This window comes from Peromyscus leucopus, chromosome 22 (assembly GCF_004664715.2).
Source record: "Peromyscus leucopus breed LL Stock chromosome 22, UCI_PerLeu_2.1, whole genome shotgun sequence".
In the NCBI taxonomy this organism is placed as follows: Eukaryota; Metazoa; Chordata; class Mammalia; order Rodentia; family Cricetidae; genus Peromyscus; species Peromyscus leucopus.
In genome coordinates, this window is record NC_051081.1 from 17,956,869 (window position 1) to 17,971,015 (window position 14,147).

At 53.8% G+C, this 14,147-nt stretch overlaps 1 protein-coding gene across 3 annotated transcripts in view; it reads right to left on the reverse strand.

Annotated features, from left to right (window-relative positions):
- Ttc7a (tetratricopeptide repeat domain 7A) overlaps nt 1-14,147 on the reverse strand; it is a 112,937-nt gene that overhangs the window by 34,151 nt on the left and 64,639 nt on the right. For all 3 annotated transcript variants that reach the window (XM_028892854.2, XM_037197970.1, XM_028892863.2), the window contains 4 exons: nt 11,584-11,701; nt 10,580-10,637; nt 9,191-9,263; nt 4,016-4,176 (listed from right to left, as the gene is read on the reverse strand). In XM_028892854.2, the coding sequence (XP_028748687.1) occupies nt 4,016-4,176; nt 9,191-9,263; nt 10,580-10,637; nt 11,584-11,701 (410 nt within the window). The remainder of the gene's footprint in view (nt 1-4,015; nt 4,177-9,190; nt 9,264-10,579; nt 10,638-11,583; nt 11,702-14,147) is intronic.

Genomic DNA, 14,147 nt, shown 5'->3' on the forward strand with positions numbered 1-14,147 from the left:
ACAGCGATCCCTACAATGGACTCCATCAAAGGCTGGGTTCTGCTTCGCATGCCTCGATGGTGCTTGTGTGGGATCAGCGATCTCCCTACAACGGACTCCACAAAAGCTGGGTTCTGCTCTGTGGGCCTACCTGGTGCCCGGTGCCCATGGGGGAACAGTGACCTCTCCACAAAGCTTTGCCTTGGTCCCCAGAGCTGCGTCACTACTTGGCCCAGCCTCCTCTGTCTCCCCTTCCTTCAGCTCCTGGCTCGCTGCACACATTCACTTCCAGGTGTCAATGAGACTGCTTGTGGCATATCCCCTCCACACGCTGACCTTAGAGACAGCTGTCCATCAGCCCGTGACCTTCCTCAGTCTGTGTCTCACGGTACACTTCAGACGCAGAGGAGGCGGGGCAGGTTTTTTTTTTTTTTTTTTTTTTTAAGAAGGTACAAGTTGCTGTGGTTGGCATGGGTAAGTAACAGAAGTAATTCCAGGGCAGTGGCCTAGCTGGCTCTCCCACTGGGATAAACTCCTAAGATGGGGGTCCACTCCCAAGCAGTGGCAATGCTGGTACCCCTACACGGACCTGCTGGCTTTCATCCCCTGGGGGACAGTTCTTGAGTCTGCTGTACTGATGACTTTGCAGAAAGGCTAAGCTTCCAGAAGGCCTGGCCACCAGGATAATGGCTGCAAGCTGCTCGGTGGGAGACAGCCTACATCATGGGCCTGTAAGCATCCCCTAAGAATAGACTTCGTTCGGGACAATGAGGTCAGGCCAAGGAGGTGCGGTCTGTTGTTTTGCTGAGTGATATTTACTGGACTGGCTGTTTAATTAACTGCTAGCAACAGCTGGAGCCACACATGGCTGGTTCCGAGCTCAGAGAGCAGCTGGAAGAGCAGGACGCACAGTCAATCGAAGAGCAATGACATTTTTCAGTGATCCCTGACCCGTAATGGACTCAATGACATTTCCTGCTAATCCATGGGTTTTTGTACTCCAGGGTTTCATCTGTGGGGAATAGTATTGACTTATTTGCAAAGGGACATGGTCACTCAATAGAACTGGGGATGTATGTGTATAATTTTTTTTTCTATAAGAAAGATTTATTTTCTCACACTCCCGTGGCCTGAATCCCATGAATTCCTCTTCCGATTAGTTTTGTAGCCTTCTAGGGCCAGATCAGATCAAAGCAGAGCTCCCGAGTCTGGGAACTGATGGGCTCATGATAAAGAATGACTTCTCCACCTCATCTGACCCTTCCTAACTGAGCAGACTGAGTGGGGGGGGGGGGGCCCCCCGCGACGGACTTCTCTTCGGGGTAGAATACACTCATTCCCCACTACTCTGCAGACCACTCTGTAGGACAAGGAATAAGAACGTGCAGGGTCTCACACCCTAGAGTTCCCGCTGTCCCTCGATGCAGTGTGATGTCTCTGGGGTGAGCAGTTCCTATGGCATAGGCTGCCCCCTTAAGGCTCTGCCTGCAGAAGCAGAGACTATTTTCCAGGCAGCTCCACACAAACATGTACACAGGGGTTGGAAGAAAGCACCCTAGGGTAGGAAGTGGAGTTTTTTTTTTGTTTTTTTTTTTTAAAGGAGGTACAAGTTGCTGTGGTTGGCATGGGTAAGTAACAGAAGTAATTCCAGGGCAGTGGCCTAGCTGGATTCTAGGGAGTGGACACAGTTAGGCTGTGCGATGGCACACAGCACAGTCTACACCCCACTACCTCTCTGGGGTCTTGGCCCATCTAAGAACCCGCTGAAAGCTATCTCCTTGCCTGCAAGTAGGAAAAGTTCTCATTCATGTACACCCATGGGGCTCCTCTTGAAGGGGTGAGGATAGATGTGGTGTGAGCTCAAAACCTCTCTGTCCACCTGTAAGGACACTCAGGGGAACAGGGCACACCTAGGTGAGGTGAAAGGAAGGAGTGGAGAGTGCAGCCTCGTAGAGCAGTGGGGCTCACTCACATCACATGGGAGGGAGAGGGCTGCCCAACCATCCTCAGAGCAGGAAGATGGAGAGGAAGCCCCTGGGAACAGGAAGATGGGAAGAAAGCCACTGGGAGGAAGCATCTTCCTGGGGTGGTCCAGGGAAGCAAAGGAATGGATCTCATAATACCCCAGTACACCTCCCACTGCTTGGGGTTCAATTAAACTTTCAGCAAGGGCATTAGCCTTCCACAGCAGGTCAGGGAGGTGCTCGGGGCTAGAAGGGCAGAGCTGTGAAGCCGTGAAGAGATGCTGAGGAGCAAAGTGGGGGACCCAGGGGTGGGAGGGAGTAGCCCTGCTCCTCCCTCTTTCACATTTGGGTTTCCATGGAAGAGTTCATTTGGGAAGGGTTGGGGCTCAAACAACAGTTAGCACAATGGCCCTTGTGGTACCTTTTCTCTTCAGCCCTGGCAGTGGGCAGGAAGCACCTTCTCTTCCTACTCTAGGGTCCTAAGCTTTGCTTTCTTCGAGCATTTCTTTTTCCCACTTAGCCCAACTGATAGAGTAAATACACATGCACGCACAGGCACACACAGAGATGTGCAAGCCTGTAGAGAAACACACATGATGGCACACGTGCCCGCAGCGGCGAGTCAGGACCTGCCAGGCAGGTAAGGATGGCGCTTGGAAAAAGCAAGGTATCACTGCGAAGAGGACAGGCCTCTTCTTTCCTGGATTTTTACTATGTATAAAAACCATAAGGTGTGCCGGGCGGTGGTGGCGCACGCCTTTAGTCCCAGCACTTGGGAGGCAGAGCCAGGCGGATCTCTGTGAGTTCGAGGCCAGCCTGGGCTACCAAGTGAGTTCCAGGAAAAGGCGCAAAGCTACACAGAGAAACCCTGTCTCGAAAAAACAAAAAAAAAAAAAAAAAAAAAAAAAACCATAAGGCTGGGAAGATGTCTGAGTGGGTGAAGGCACTCGCTGCCAAGCCTGCAGACCCGAGTTCTATCCCTGGGACTCACATGATAGAAGGTAAGAACTGACTACCTCAAGTTGTCCACACAGCTGCCATTGCATGTGTGTACCACCCCATATAAATGTAATTTTTTTTTAATTAAAAATAAATAAAATAAAAACACTACCACCTGGTACTGCTATATTATTCTTGGGATTCCTACTCTCCACACCTGATTTATCTGTGTTTTATAATTCCTAAATGGTGTGTCTTATAAAATGAATAATCACTTCTCCAAGGCTGGAACAAGGCTCAGAATCAGGGCTATTCCTCAGTACACGGATGGATTACCAAAGTGGACACACACTTTACTTATACCTGGCTACGTATGAACAGCTGGGATCCACTGGGGCAGGACAGTGGGGTGTGTATGGGAGGACCAAATAGGATCCACCAAGCTGGGGTGGTTTAGACTTCAGACAGCAGACAGTCGGGGCAAGGAGAAGCCGGGGTCATCAAATCATGACCTCCTCCTAGATCCCTTCACAGAGCCATGATGTGGCTTTTGCCTTGGCTAGCCCTGATGTCCTGATCTGATGGCAATAGGTCCTCTGTGGTGGGTAGGGGAAGGAGACCGACTCCTGCTCCACCTGCGGCTGCTGCCCTGTCCCAGTGCAGTGTGAGCCCTGCGCTAAGAACCCCTCAGGGCACGTGATTGGTGTAGTAAACAGGCAGGGGCAGGGCCACCCTGGAGGAAGATAATGATTTCCCCAACTTCCAGTAAAGGATGGCTCCTCTGTCCTCCCAGTTAGTTTTAGAGTTTCATCCTTGGCGAGCTGTGTCAGGGCCATGATTAAGTCTCATGCCTTACCAAGTGGTGCCCTCTGGACTGGAGGGCTGGGCCCACAGCCTCTATGGGGGGGGGCAGGAGTACTATGGGCTATTAATCCCTACCAAGCATCCTCTGTGCATACTGCCACGGCCCCTTGTCATTCCCATACCACCTTGTCTCTCTACCCAGGAAGTGTCTAAGCAATGGACACTTATTCTCTGTGTACTGGCTAAAATGTGCCAAACCGAGGTGTGCCCAGGCAACTATGCAATGACCAAGCCAGCCCTCCACCCAGCAGTGACCCCAGGAGACTCACTTGAAATTCTCAGGGTACTCGGTGATGGCCATGTTGATGACGTCCAGGGCGTGCTGGTAATGCTTCTGGGCAGAGAAGAGCAGTACTAGCAAGTGGAGGGCGTTGGCATCATCTCGGCACACCGTCAGGGCCTCCTGAAGATGCTCCATGGCGCTGGAGATCTGCCGAGAGAGCCCGTCAGTTCAGGGACCCTTACCCACGACTCAGAGTCCAGCTCACGGCTCAGCTCAACTCGAGGGAGCCTGGGCCAGTGGCAACCAGAGTGTTCATCAAACATTTCCCACCAGGCAGCCTGGCAAGGGCTTGGGGAGACAAAGGCAAGCATTTTGAAGGGGAGGAGTTGGGGGTCTGGACAGGCTGCCTGCCACGTGTGGAAACCCCTTCCCCAGAGCCTTGCCAACGGGTCAGAGTCCCACCCAGGGGGAAGGCAGGGGAAAAGGGGGGCTCTGGGGAGGTGGTGGTGGGGTGTGGGCGTGGCCAAAGGCAGCGGGGAGGGATGGCAGAAAGGATGGTGTGTTCTCCAACATGGGCAGTGTGGGGCCCAGCTAGAGGCGAGGCTTGGCTTTTGTACTTTGTGTTTTTTCAACTTAATAAGTCAGTGTGGTTCTCTAGTCAGCTTAGATAAGGAGAATGCGGCCAGTTCACACAGGGGTCTGAGCAGCTACCTACCACGGGTGGTTCCAGGGGAAAGCAAAGCCTTTCCTTCAGGTGTGGCAGACCTGCTGCCACACAGAGCCCCGGTGTTTAAGGCTTGGGTTTGCCTCCCTTCCCTTCCCGGGGCTGAGTGTGGGGGCTGGGAGTTGGGGCTGGGAAGGGGGCAGGCTCCCGCTGCTCTGAGAATCCTGCGGACAGGCAAGGAAGACGACCCACCCACCCCGGCCCTGTGATCTTGCCAAACCCTTGCTTCTCGCTGGGCCTGGGAAAAAATCAGATGGTCTCCTCTGTTGAAGAAGTTGTATGGGGTACAACAGGGCTCGGGATGAATTCATAGGTCACCCTGGATGCTGCTCTCCATCCTATCTGAATAGCCCCACCCACCCCCTGCTCAGCCACATATCAGTAAGCTCAATGAACTCTCCTCACATGGCCTGGCCTGTGAGCGCTTGGCAGAGGCTGGGGAGTTACCACAAGTATTAAAGAGTGAAAAATTATGGTCGTCACCAGTGTTAACACGCTCCTTCAAAGGAGGCTGGGTCGTCCTGGTGACCGCAGCAACTCCTTCACTGTCCAGTGTGACCTGCCAGGTGGTCCTGCATCCCCTCACTACCTCCTCCTTCTCCAGCAAAGGCACGCAAGACAGCCTCTTGTTCCCAGCCCCCTGAGCCCCGCTATTTGAATCCAAAGAGCATGCTCTTGGGGGACTATTGGGGTGTTAGAGAGAGCAACACCGTACTTGTGAATTTGAAAGGTCTGGGTCTCTTGTGCCTGGGTGTCCCTGCCTCTCGGAATTCCATGTCCTACACATCAGGGATATGGTGGAGCTGGAGATTTTTCTCCAGCTCCTGCCAAGCCCCGGCAGTCCCGCAGCCCACTTATAAAATAAACACACAGACGCTTATAGTATTTAAACTATTTGGCCTAATGGCTCATGCTTCTAGCTATCTGTTCTTACATCTTAAATTAAGCCATTTCCATAAATCTATACCTTGCCACATGGCTCGTGGCTTACCAGTATCTTACATGTTGGTACTCATGGCAGCGGCTGGCAGCGGCTCCTGACTCAGCCTTCCTGTTCCCAGAATTCTCTTCTCTGCTTGTCCCGCCTATACTCCCTGCCTGGCTACTGGCCAATCAGCACTTTATTTATACAGAGCGATATCCACAGCAGCCTGGGAGCCCCTGCGTCTCAGAATTCCATGTCCTACACATCAGGCATATGGCTTACCTGAGGTGGATTAAACTGGTATGTACAGCTGGACACGCTCACTGACCTTCTAACCCTGTCTGCTCAAGCATCCCTATCCTGAGAGGTTGGTGTTTCAGCTGGTGAGCACAGGCTAAACCCACACAGCCTGCTAATGCCACACTGGGTGAGTGAGGAGCTCAGTGTAGGCTGGCGGCTCTCAACCTTCCTAATGCTGTGACCCTTTAATACAGTTCCTCATGTTGTGATGACCCCCCTGCCCTAACCATAAAATCATTTTTGTTGCTACTTCATAACTGTAAGTTTGCTACTGTTATGAATCGTGATGTAAAATACCTGATATGCAGGATATAAAATGTGATGGGGGGGGCGTGACCCACAGGTTGAGAACTACTAATGTAGGCCAACTCTCCTTAAGCTGCAGGTTCAGAGTGCAGTACGGTAATGTCCAGCCCATCATCTCCAGCCTCAGACTTCTGGCATTCACTCGGCTCAGTTGCCCAGAATGCATGAGGCATGTTCTCCCTGCTGCCTCAGTAAATGGCACCCTCATGGCAAGGCCCTGCTTCTGTGGAAATGCCCATCCATCCCCCTGCCTTCCTCTCAGCCACCTGCCTCTCGTGTGTGCAGAGACTGTGACTGCACAACCAGAGGGGACCGGGAGAGACACAGCACCAGGCATGGGAGAGGAGGGCTAGGATGGCCTGTTTGGACAAGCGCACAGGTTCTTCTGTTACTCTCCATGCGCGCCACAGTGGGGTAAACACCTTACAGGACACTGATGGAGAGACACCCCTCCTATTCACACCCTCACAGAGCCAAAAGTGCCCCCCAGCTCCTCCACTGCTCTGCTGGTACCTAGGGCCAGGTAGACACACCTCTCTGGTCTGCATGTCCTCTATAGTGGTCAGGCCCCTGTGGTTGCTCCAAGGCTCAGGTATGAGACACATCCTGCAGAGACCCAGCTCAGTGGCGTTCCCAATGCCTCTCTTCCCCACTTAAGCTTCCTGAGACCCCGCAACAAAAACTGTAGGATTCTTCCTCCTAGTTCAAGGGCATGTGCTCAAGGCAGGTGCATTTGTTTTGGTGACTCTGTCCACATCAGGACTCTTTAGTCCAAAAAAAAATTTTTTTAATGCAATGCCAGAGACTATACCTTTCATACGCTAAGTACATGCTCTACCACTGACCAGTGCGTACAGCCTTTAAGAGTCTTGCTCCTTAGCAGACCTGAGACACCAACCTCTCGTGTTCCCTACAGTGCTTTGCATTCCCAGTGTGCCAGGCCCAGCACGTGGTCTCCTCCTGGCCACTAAGTGCCAAGCCCAGAATTGTGCGTAGGTCAAGGAGAGTGTGAAGAAGCAGCTAATAAGATCAGTGTGGCTACCGCCTTAGCATATGTGACTCTCCAAGGCTGGTCTTGCCCCGTGACTCACCAAAACAGACCCCATTATCCTGGGAGGGGTATCCGAACCCCAGATATCACAGCTCAGGGCAGCCAAGCCATGCTCTAGGCAGAAAGTCACAGATACCCAAGCAGGAGAGGCTACTATCTTAGGAGTCCACTCAAGGTCCTCAACCTTCTGGGACTCTCTAGATGTGGTGTCCACAAGAACCCACTGGCCTAACAAACACCGTTTTTTGGAAGATGGGCGCCATTCATCAAAGACGGGTGAATAGTTGAAGAGATTAAAAAATGCATCACGGAAAGGTTTATCATTAACGCAATTGGCAAAAAAAAAAAAAAAAAAAAAAAGAAAAGAAAAAAAAAAAAAAAAAAAAAAAAAAAAAAAAAAGAAAAAAAAAGCACCAGGTTCCTTTACAGGGGGCTAAAAATAGAGCGGTCTCAGGTAACTTTCCGTCTGTTCCCAGAAGCTGAGTGATGTTCCTAGAGGAGAGGCATTCAGTGAGCAGGGCCTGGGAGTCAGGATCGTGGATAAATCGCGGAGGTGGCGGAGGGATGAATGAGTCACAGGGGAGGAGGTGGTGTGAGAGGAAGGAAGAGGAGGAGAGAAAGCGGGAGCAGTGACGTGGGGGACTGCTGGGTCGAAAGCAGCTGAGACAGAAGGACTCAGAGGTGATGGAGATGGAGATGGAGATGGAGGATTCAGACCGACAAGTCAGGCTGGACAAGCACAGCTAAGCGTCCAGGCGGAAGTCAGGAGGAAGGGCTTTTGGTGGTGGGACTACGGGGCAGGGGGAAGTCACGAAAGTGTGGGCTCCAGGGGAGGCTGAGGAGGGAGGAAGGCAAGCTCCATTGCTCCTGAGTCAGAGGAAACAGCTGGCCAGCTGCTCCAAGGTCGGGGTGATCATCAGACCAGCCTCCTGGCAGGGGTCCAGGTACCCCGGGGCCCTGTCTCCAAATGGGCCAGGCGCCTCTCAGCTGGGGCAGGGTGAGCTTGGGGTCAAGGCGTGAAATGAGGTCCTGTTGTCCCTGCACGGGATGCTGTAGAGGAAATGAAGTGGCGGCCACTCCAGGGCTACCCTCTCTTGTCCGTGTACGAATGGGGATTTCTTTTCTTCTCTTTTGCTCAGTTTCTTGAGACAGCGTCTTGCAGTGCGTCCCAGGCCGACCTCGAGCTCGGTCTGTAGCCTAGGCTAGCCTCAGACTCAAGAATTCTGCCTTAGCCTCCTAAGTATCAGGACTGCAGGAGTGTAGACAGAGCCTATGAGGCTTCTCCAGAGCTGTCCTGGGGCCTCAGGCCACCTACAGTCCCCAGTCAGGGTGTATCAGAACCAGCAGGCACTGAGTCAAGGCCACCAGAGACACCCAGAGAACTTCAGGGTGCATGAGATCAAAGGAGACTCTGAAAGGCATGGTTTAGGAGAGTAACACTGACCTCCCAGATCACAGGGGGCAAAGGTGGTTCTACCTGGAGAGCTGCTGGTGGTGGCCAGGGTGGTGATGGTTTTGGTAGGGCAAAGGGAACCCCCAAGGTCAGGAGCCTGCAGTGGTGTCTTTGGGGTTAGGAGAAAGCTTTGGGGGTCACACAGAAACCCATTCATAAATAGCCCCACGTGCCGATCACGCTTTGCCCATGTCGAGGGTAGGGGGCAGGACACGAACAAATGATGCTGTGGTCACTCACCCCTTCCTCAGGAGACTGCCGTATTCTAAGGAAAGCCAGGGCACTGAACAACCCTTTCCGTGTGCCCATCATAAGCGGGCGGAGGTGTAACCACACTGACCGAATCCTCACTGGACCCCTCACACAAAGATGCTCCCATGAAAGGCAAGGGTACCGAGGGACGGACAGACAGCCACACAGAGGAGGTGAGAAGCCCCACAGATCTGAGGACTGGGAACACACCTGTCGGACGAGGGCAAGCTGCAGGGCGACGTAGAAGATAATCTGGGGGTCATCGGGCGCCAGTGCCTGGGCTCTGCCGGGGAGAGAGAGCCGAAAGTCAGTTACGGTCAGCGGCGCGGCGCGCCCATCTTGTGCTGGGTGCGGTGGGCAATATGGTGGGAGATCATGCCAGCCCCCCCCCCCAGATGGCAGCGGTTGGCCCGGGCAGAGGTCCCCAGGCAGCTCATGGTAGAGGACAGTGGCTCATGGAGGGCTGGCCCAAGCTGAGGTAGGGGATCTCCAAGGTGGCAGATCTCAGAGGAACGGCAGGGATGGGGGAGGAGAGCGTCACATCTGTGAACGGCAGCCTGGCTGTTTCTCTGTGGACATCGGCTAGTCTGACTACGGCTTTCCTCCTAAAGGACACTCATACTGCCCCGAGGAGGACGCAGGGCCTCTGAACTGCCCATCTGAGCAAGACGTCCCAGGAACGCCGCAACACTGGCAAGGAGAGAGAGGTGGGGGAGTCCCAGGGCTGGAATATCTTGCTTTTTTGGTTGGGGAACAACCTGACCCAGAGGGAGGCTGGGGTGTCATGTGCTCCAATCACATGGGTGCAAGGAGTCCGAGCCAGGTCCTCCCCAGTGACAACCCTCTGCCACTTCAGTGTGGGGGACACGGTGGGTCAGACCAGGGTAGGGAGGAGCAAGGCGGGACCGGATGAAGGAGCTTCATTGCCTTCCTCCCTCCCTGACTTCAGGAGCTCTCTGAGAAGCTGGGGGTGGGAAGTTCCCGCAGCTCTGGTGTGGTCAGGCTAGAGGACACCGAGAGCACTCCTGAGGCCCTGCTCCCTGCAGGACACCACGGAGCAGTGGTTCTCAACCTTCCTGATGCGGAGACCCTTTACTACAGATCCTCATGGTGCGCCGACCCCCCAACCATAAAAAGATTTTGGTGCTACTGCATAACTGTAATTTTGCTACCGTTATGAATCGTAATGGAAATATCTGCGATGTGGGATGTCTGGTGTGCGACCCCCAGAGGGGTCATGGCCTACATGTTGAGACCCATTGATATACAGGCTGCTTTTCCTGCTTTCTGTCCAGCATCGTGGTACCAGTGGAAGCCCGAGAGCCCCGGGAGCAAGGGCTGGGCCTGGCAGCTGTAGTAACCCAGCTCCGAGCTGAACACAGGGCACCCCAGTGCCCAGTGCTGAGGGCGAGGTCACCTGACACAGTAACCCACACCTGCCTGCCTGCCTGCTGGGTGACCGGCAGGCCTATGGTTTCCTTATCCATAAAAGGGAAGACGGAGACACCCATCTCAGAGGGTGACACCTCCCTGTGGGGACCTCCATTTTACCGCTCTGCACGCGTGAGGAAGCAAAAGGTTAGGCGGGCGTCTCCTCACCGCTCAAGTGTCTGCAGAGCCTTGCGATGCAGCTCATCTTGCTTGGACTTCAGGGTGGCTGCAGGAGACACGATGGATCAGGGGGTCACTAAAGAAGTGCAAGCATCTCCCTAGTCCACCCCCAGGGCACAGGAACTTAGCAGGAAGGAGCCTAGCAGGGCCGGGTTTGCAAACCCCAAGGTCCGGGTAACAGGGTTCAAAACACAGAAGACTGCCGTGACTAAGGGACAGTGCCTGAAGATGCCATGCCTCTGGGTGTGAGGAGCAGAAGACAGCTGATACAAGACAGTCCTGTTACGGCTTCAAGGGTCCCTGGAGCCTACACACAGGAGCTGGCACTAGGGGACATGGGCAAAGTCTGGGTGGGGGTCATCGCTCCCTCTCTCCTAGACTTGAAGGACACAAAAGCAGGTGTCTGCCCGTCCAAGGGGGAGGCACTGGGCTGAACTAGAAGGGCTGAGAACGGAACAGCAGGCCTGGGGCAGGAGGGATGAGAGCCATATGAAACTCCCCTAGGTGTGTGGGAATGGGTAATGTCTGAGAAGGGATTTCAAAGGCCCCAGAGGATTGCCGCAGGGCTGAGGGCGAAGGCCCGTGAGGACTGGAAGGAAGCCACAGTGGGGTAGAAGGCTGATAGCACTACAGGTAGGAAGTACCTGGAGGACCACAGAGGGCAGTGTGGGCTGGGCGGGACCTACATGGTGACAGACCTGGGCCCATGAAAAGGAATGACCAATGCCTGCTGGGTAGGTAGGTAGTTCCAAGAGCAACTCTTGGAACCGAGGGGTGTGTGTGTGTGTGAGTGAATGTGTGTGTGTGTGTGTGTGTGTGTGTGTGTGTGTGTGTGTGTGTGTGTGTGTGTATGCACGCACATATCCCAGAGGAGTGCTCCTGTCAGTGGAGAGTAGCAAGGAGGGATCACTAGTGGAACGAGACCCCTTGGAGGCAGCTGGGAATCCCGAGGCCTCGTCCACAGGCCTGTTCTCCTGGGCCCTGGCACTCACCATCAGTGGCCTGCAGGCTGTAGGTGAGACCCAGGGCCAGGTAGGCTTTAGGCAGGAACTCTCCTGCTTCCTCTCCAAGGCTGATCACCACCATGGCAAAGTGTTCCGCCTCTTCCAGCTGCAGAGAGGAAAGGGTAGTGGTCACTGGGGTGGCCTTTTGCTGTCCTGAGCAGGACAGGGAGCAGAGTCACCAACCTGGGACAGTGTCAGCCCCAAGTATAAACAGAACAATTCCTGACGCTGGAGCTGTGGGCAACGTGACTTCTCCAGGCCATACAACCGCTGAGCAGAAGGGCCAGATGTTTGCTACACCAGGAAGTACCTCCCTGGAGCTGTGCCCCCTCCAAGGAGCCAGTACTCAAGGTCACAGGTGCCAGCTCTTCCAAAGAGACAGACAGACAGACAGACAGACAGACAGACAGACACTCCCTGCCTGGGAGAGCCAGCTCCCAAAGCCTGATGTGCTGAAGAGTATAAACTCAAAACAGGCCAGAATGTGTGGCTCCCTCCTCACGTGGTCTCTGTAGGGAGGGCCCGCTCAGCAGACAGAGGGGAGCCAGGGCTGGCTGGGCCTTGGGAACATGTGCCTTGTTGAACATGGCCGGCCCTGCAGAGCAGGCAGGCTGCCACACAGGCTAGTCTGGAGCTCGCTCCCTCCCTTCCTGAGCAGGAAGCCAGTGAGCTTGAACATTGAAGGGAAAAAGGCCTTGGGCTGTTTTCGTCCTGGGAGCAGAGGGACTGGTCCAGTTGGAAAAGGCCCAGCTGGCACGGGCCATGTGAGCACACATCACCCTCAACATGGGACCCAAGGAGAAGGCACATGAGCGGGGATTTATGGACACTCTGTGGCACCCCTCGCCAGGAGGCTGGCTGGGGCGCAGGGCTGGGGCTAAGGCTGTATCCATTCTCAGGTGTCTCCACCAACTCTTTCCTACATGCACAGCAAGATGTCTATGTATCACCCAGTACATGTCAGTTCCTAGGGCGGCTTCCTCCAGCATCCTCCTCCCACTCTCACCCCGCTTCCACCCCGCCAGACAGACAACCGTGTTCCTGGCACAGGTATCCCGTCCAGCTAGGGAACCACACAGGCGGTCCAGTGGAGGCAAGAGTCACACTCCACGTTGGCTTCCAGCAGTGCCCGACCCTACTCATATCCTGACGTAAGCTGGTTCCCTCTGACTGCTGGTCACAGCTGAGGAGGGTGCCCAGGTAAAGCCTCTCCCCGGCGGGTGGCAGAATTGCCTGAGACAGAGGGCACAGAGAACTGAATGGACTGAGTCCCCAGTTTGGACACAGCCATGATGAGCCATGTGCAAAAAAAAAAAGAGAAGAAAAGAAAACAAACAACACCCCCACCCCTCCCCCAAACCTGAAGGAACGGAGCACCCACTGTGCAAAGACCGAGGCTCCTGAATGTACCATGTTCCCTACAGGGCCAACACTATTTTGAGATCTGTTGCTACCCACAAAGCGGCCCTTCTGCATGTGGATTTACTGCAGTAATTATATAGGAAAAATAGTATTAATTCCAAGTAAGTTAGTGTACAATACAATAATTACACATGGTATTAATAAACATGGGTGCCTTGGCTAGCAAATGGGGAGAATGCTGTCATGGCCAGAGTGAAAACCGAATGAAAACAAAACATTTTCCTAGGCACACAGTCTCTCTTCATCTAAAGCAGGTGGGGCAATCTGAAAGCCTTAGAATTCGGCTCTGAAGGGCTAGGAGCCCAATTAGGCTCCAAAACAGCTCCTGACTCCCAGGTCAGTTCTCTTCACTGAGGCAGGGGCAGCTCGGGGGTGAGGACAGTGCTGAGCACACTGCTTGGGCTCCACTCCTTTGAGGTTAACTTGCGGGCCTCAGTTCCTCCTTCTGTAAGATGGGGACAACAGTGTCACCTTCAGAGGGCTGCTGGGAGGACTGGTGTGATGTGAATGCTCTAATTAGTGTGCTTGCCTAATTGTCAAAGATGAATAGCCGTGAGTACATGTAATATATACAGAGGCCACAATTACTACACATACATGTGTGTATACGTATATATTAACCACACATCATTGCACTGAAAAATTTGCAAGCGGCATCAAAGGACCTTCGGAATCCAAAAAAAAAAAAAAAAGGACGCTAATACAGCCTGCCTTTTGTCTCCGGGCCTGGCAGTTCATCCCAGAAAAGCCTCAATGACACAGGACAAGCAGGCACCCGGCAGAACTGCCCAGTCTGCTGCGCAGGTACATACGTTCTCCAACCCCCCACCTGAGGCCGAGGACACATTTGCCACCAAAGACCACCCACTATACACTCACCCATTGCATGGAGGACAGCAAGTCAGAGTATGTTCCAACCTCTTACGGTCTTTTTTTTTTTTTCTCTTCCAAGTATTCTACTCCACAACCCACCGAGTCTTTGACACATGATCTGAAAACACTGTTTCCATCTCCCAGCTGCCCAACACCATGTCTACCAAGTAACCCTTGCCAGCCTCCTCCTGCTGGGGACCTCAGGTCCAGACTCCAGACACTTCCTCCTGTGGCCTCCTGGACGATGCTGTCTCTGC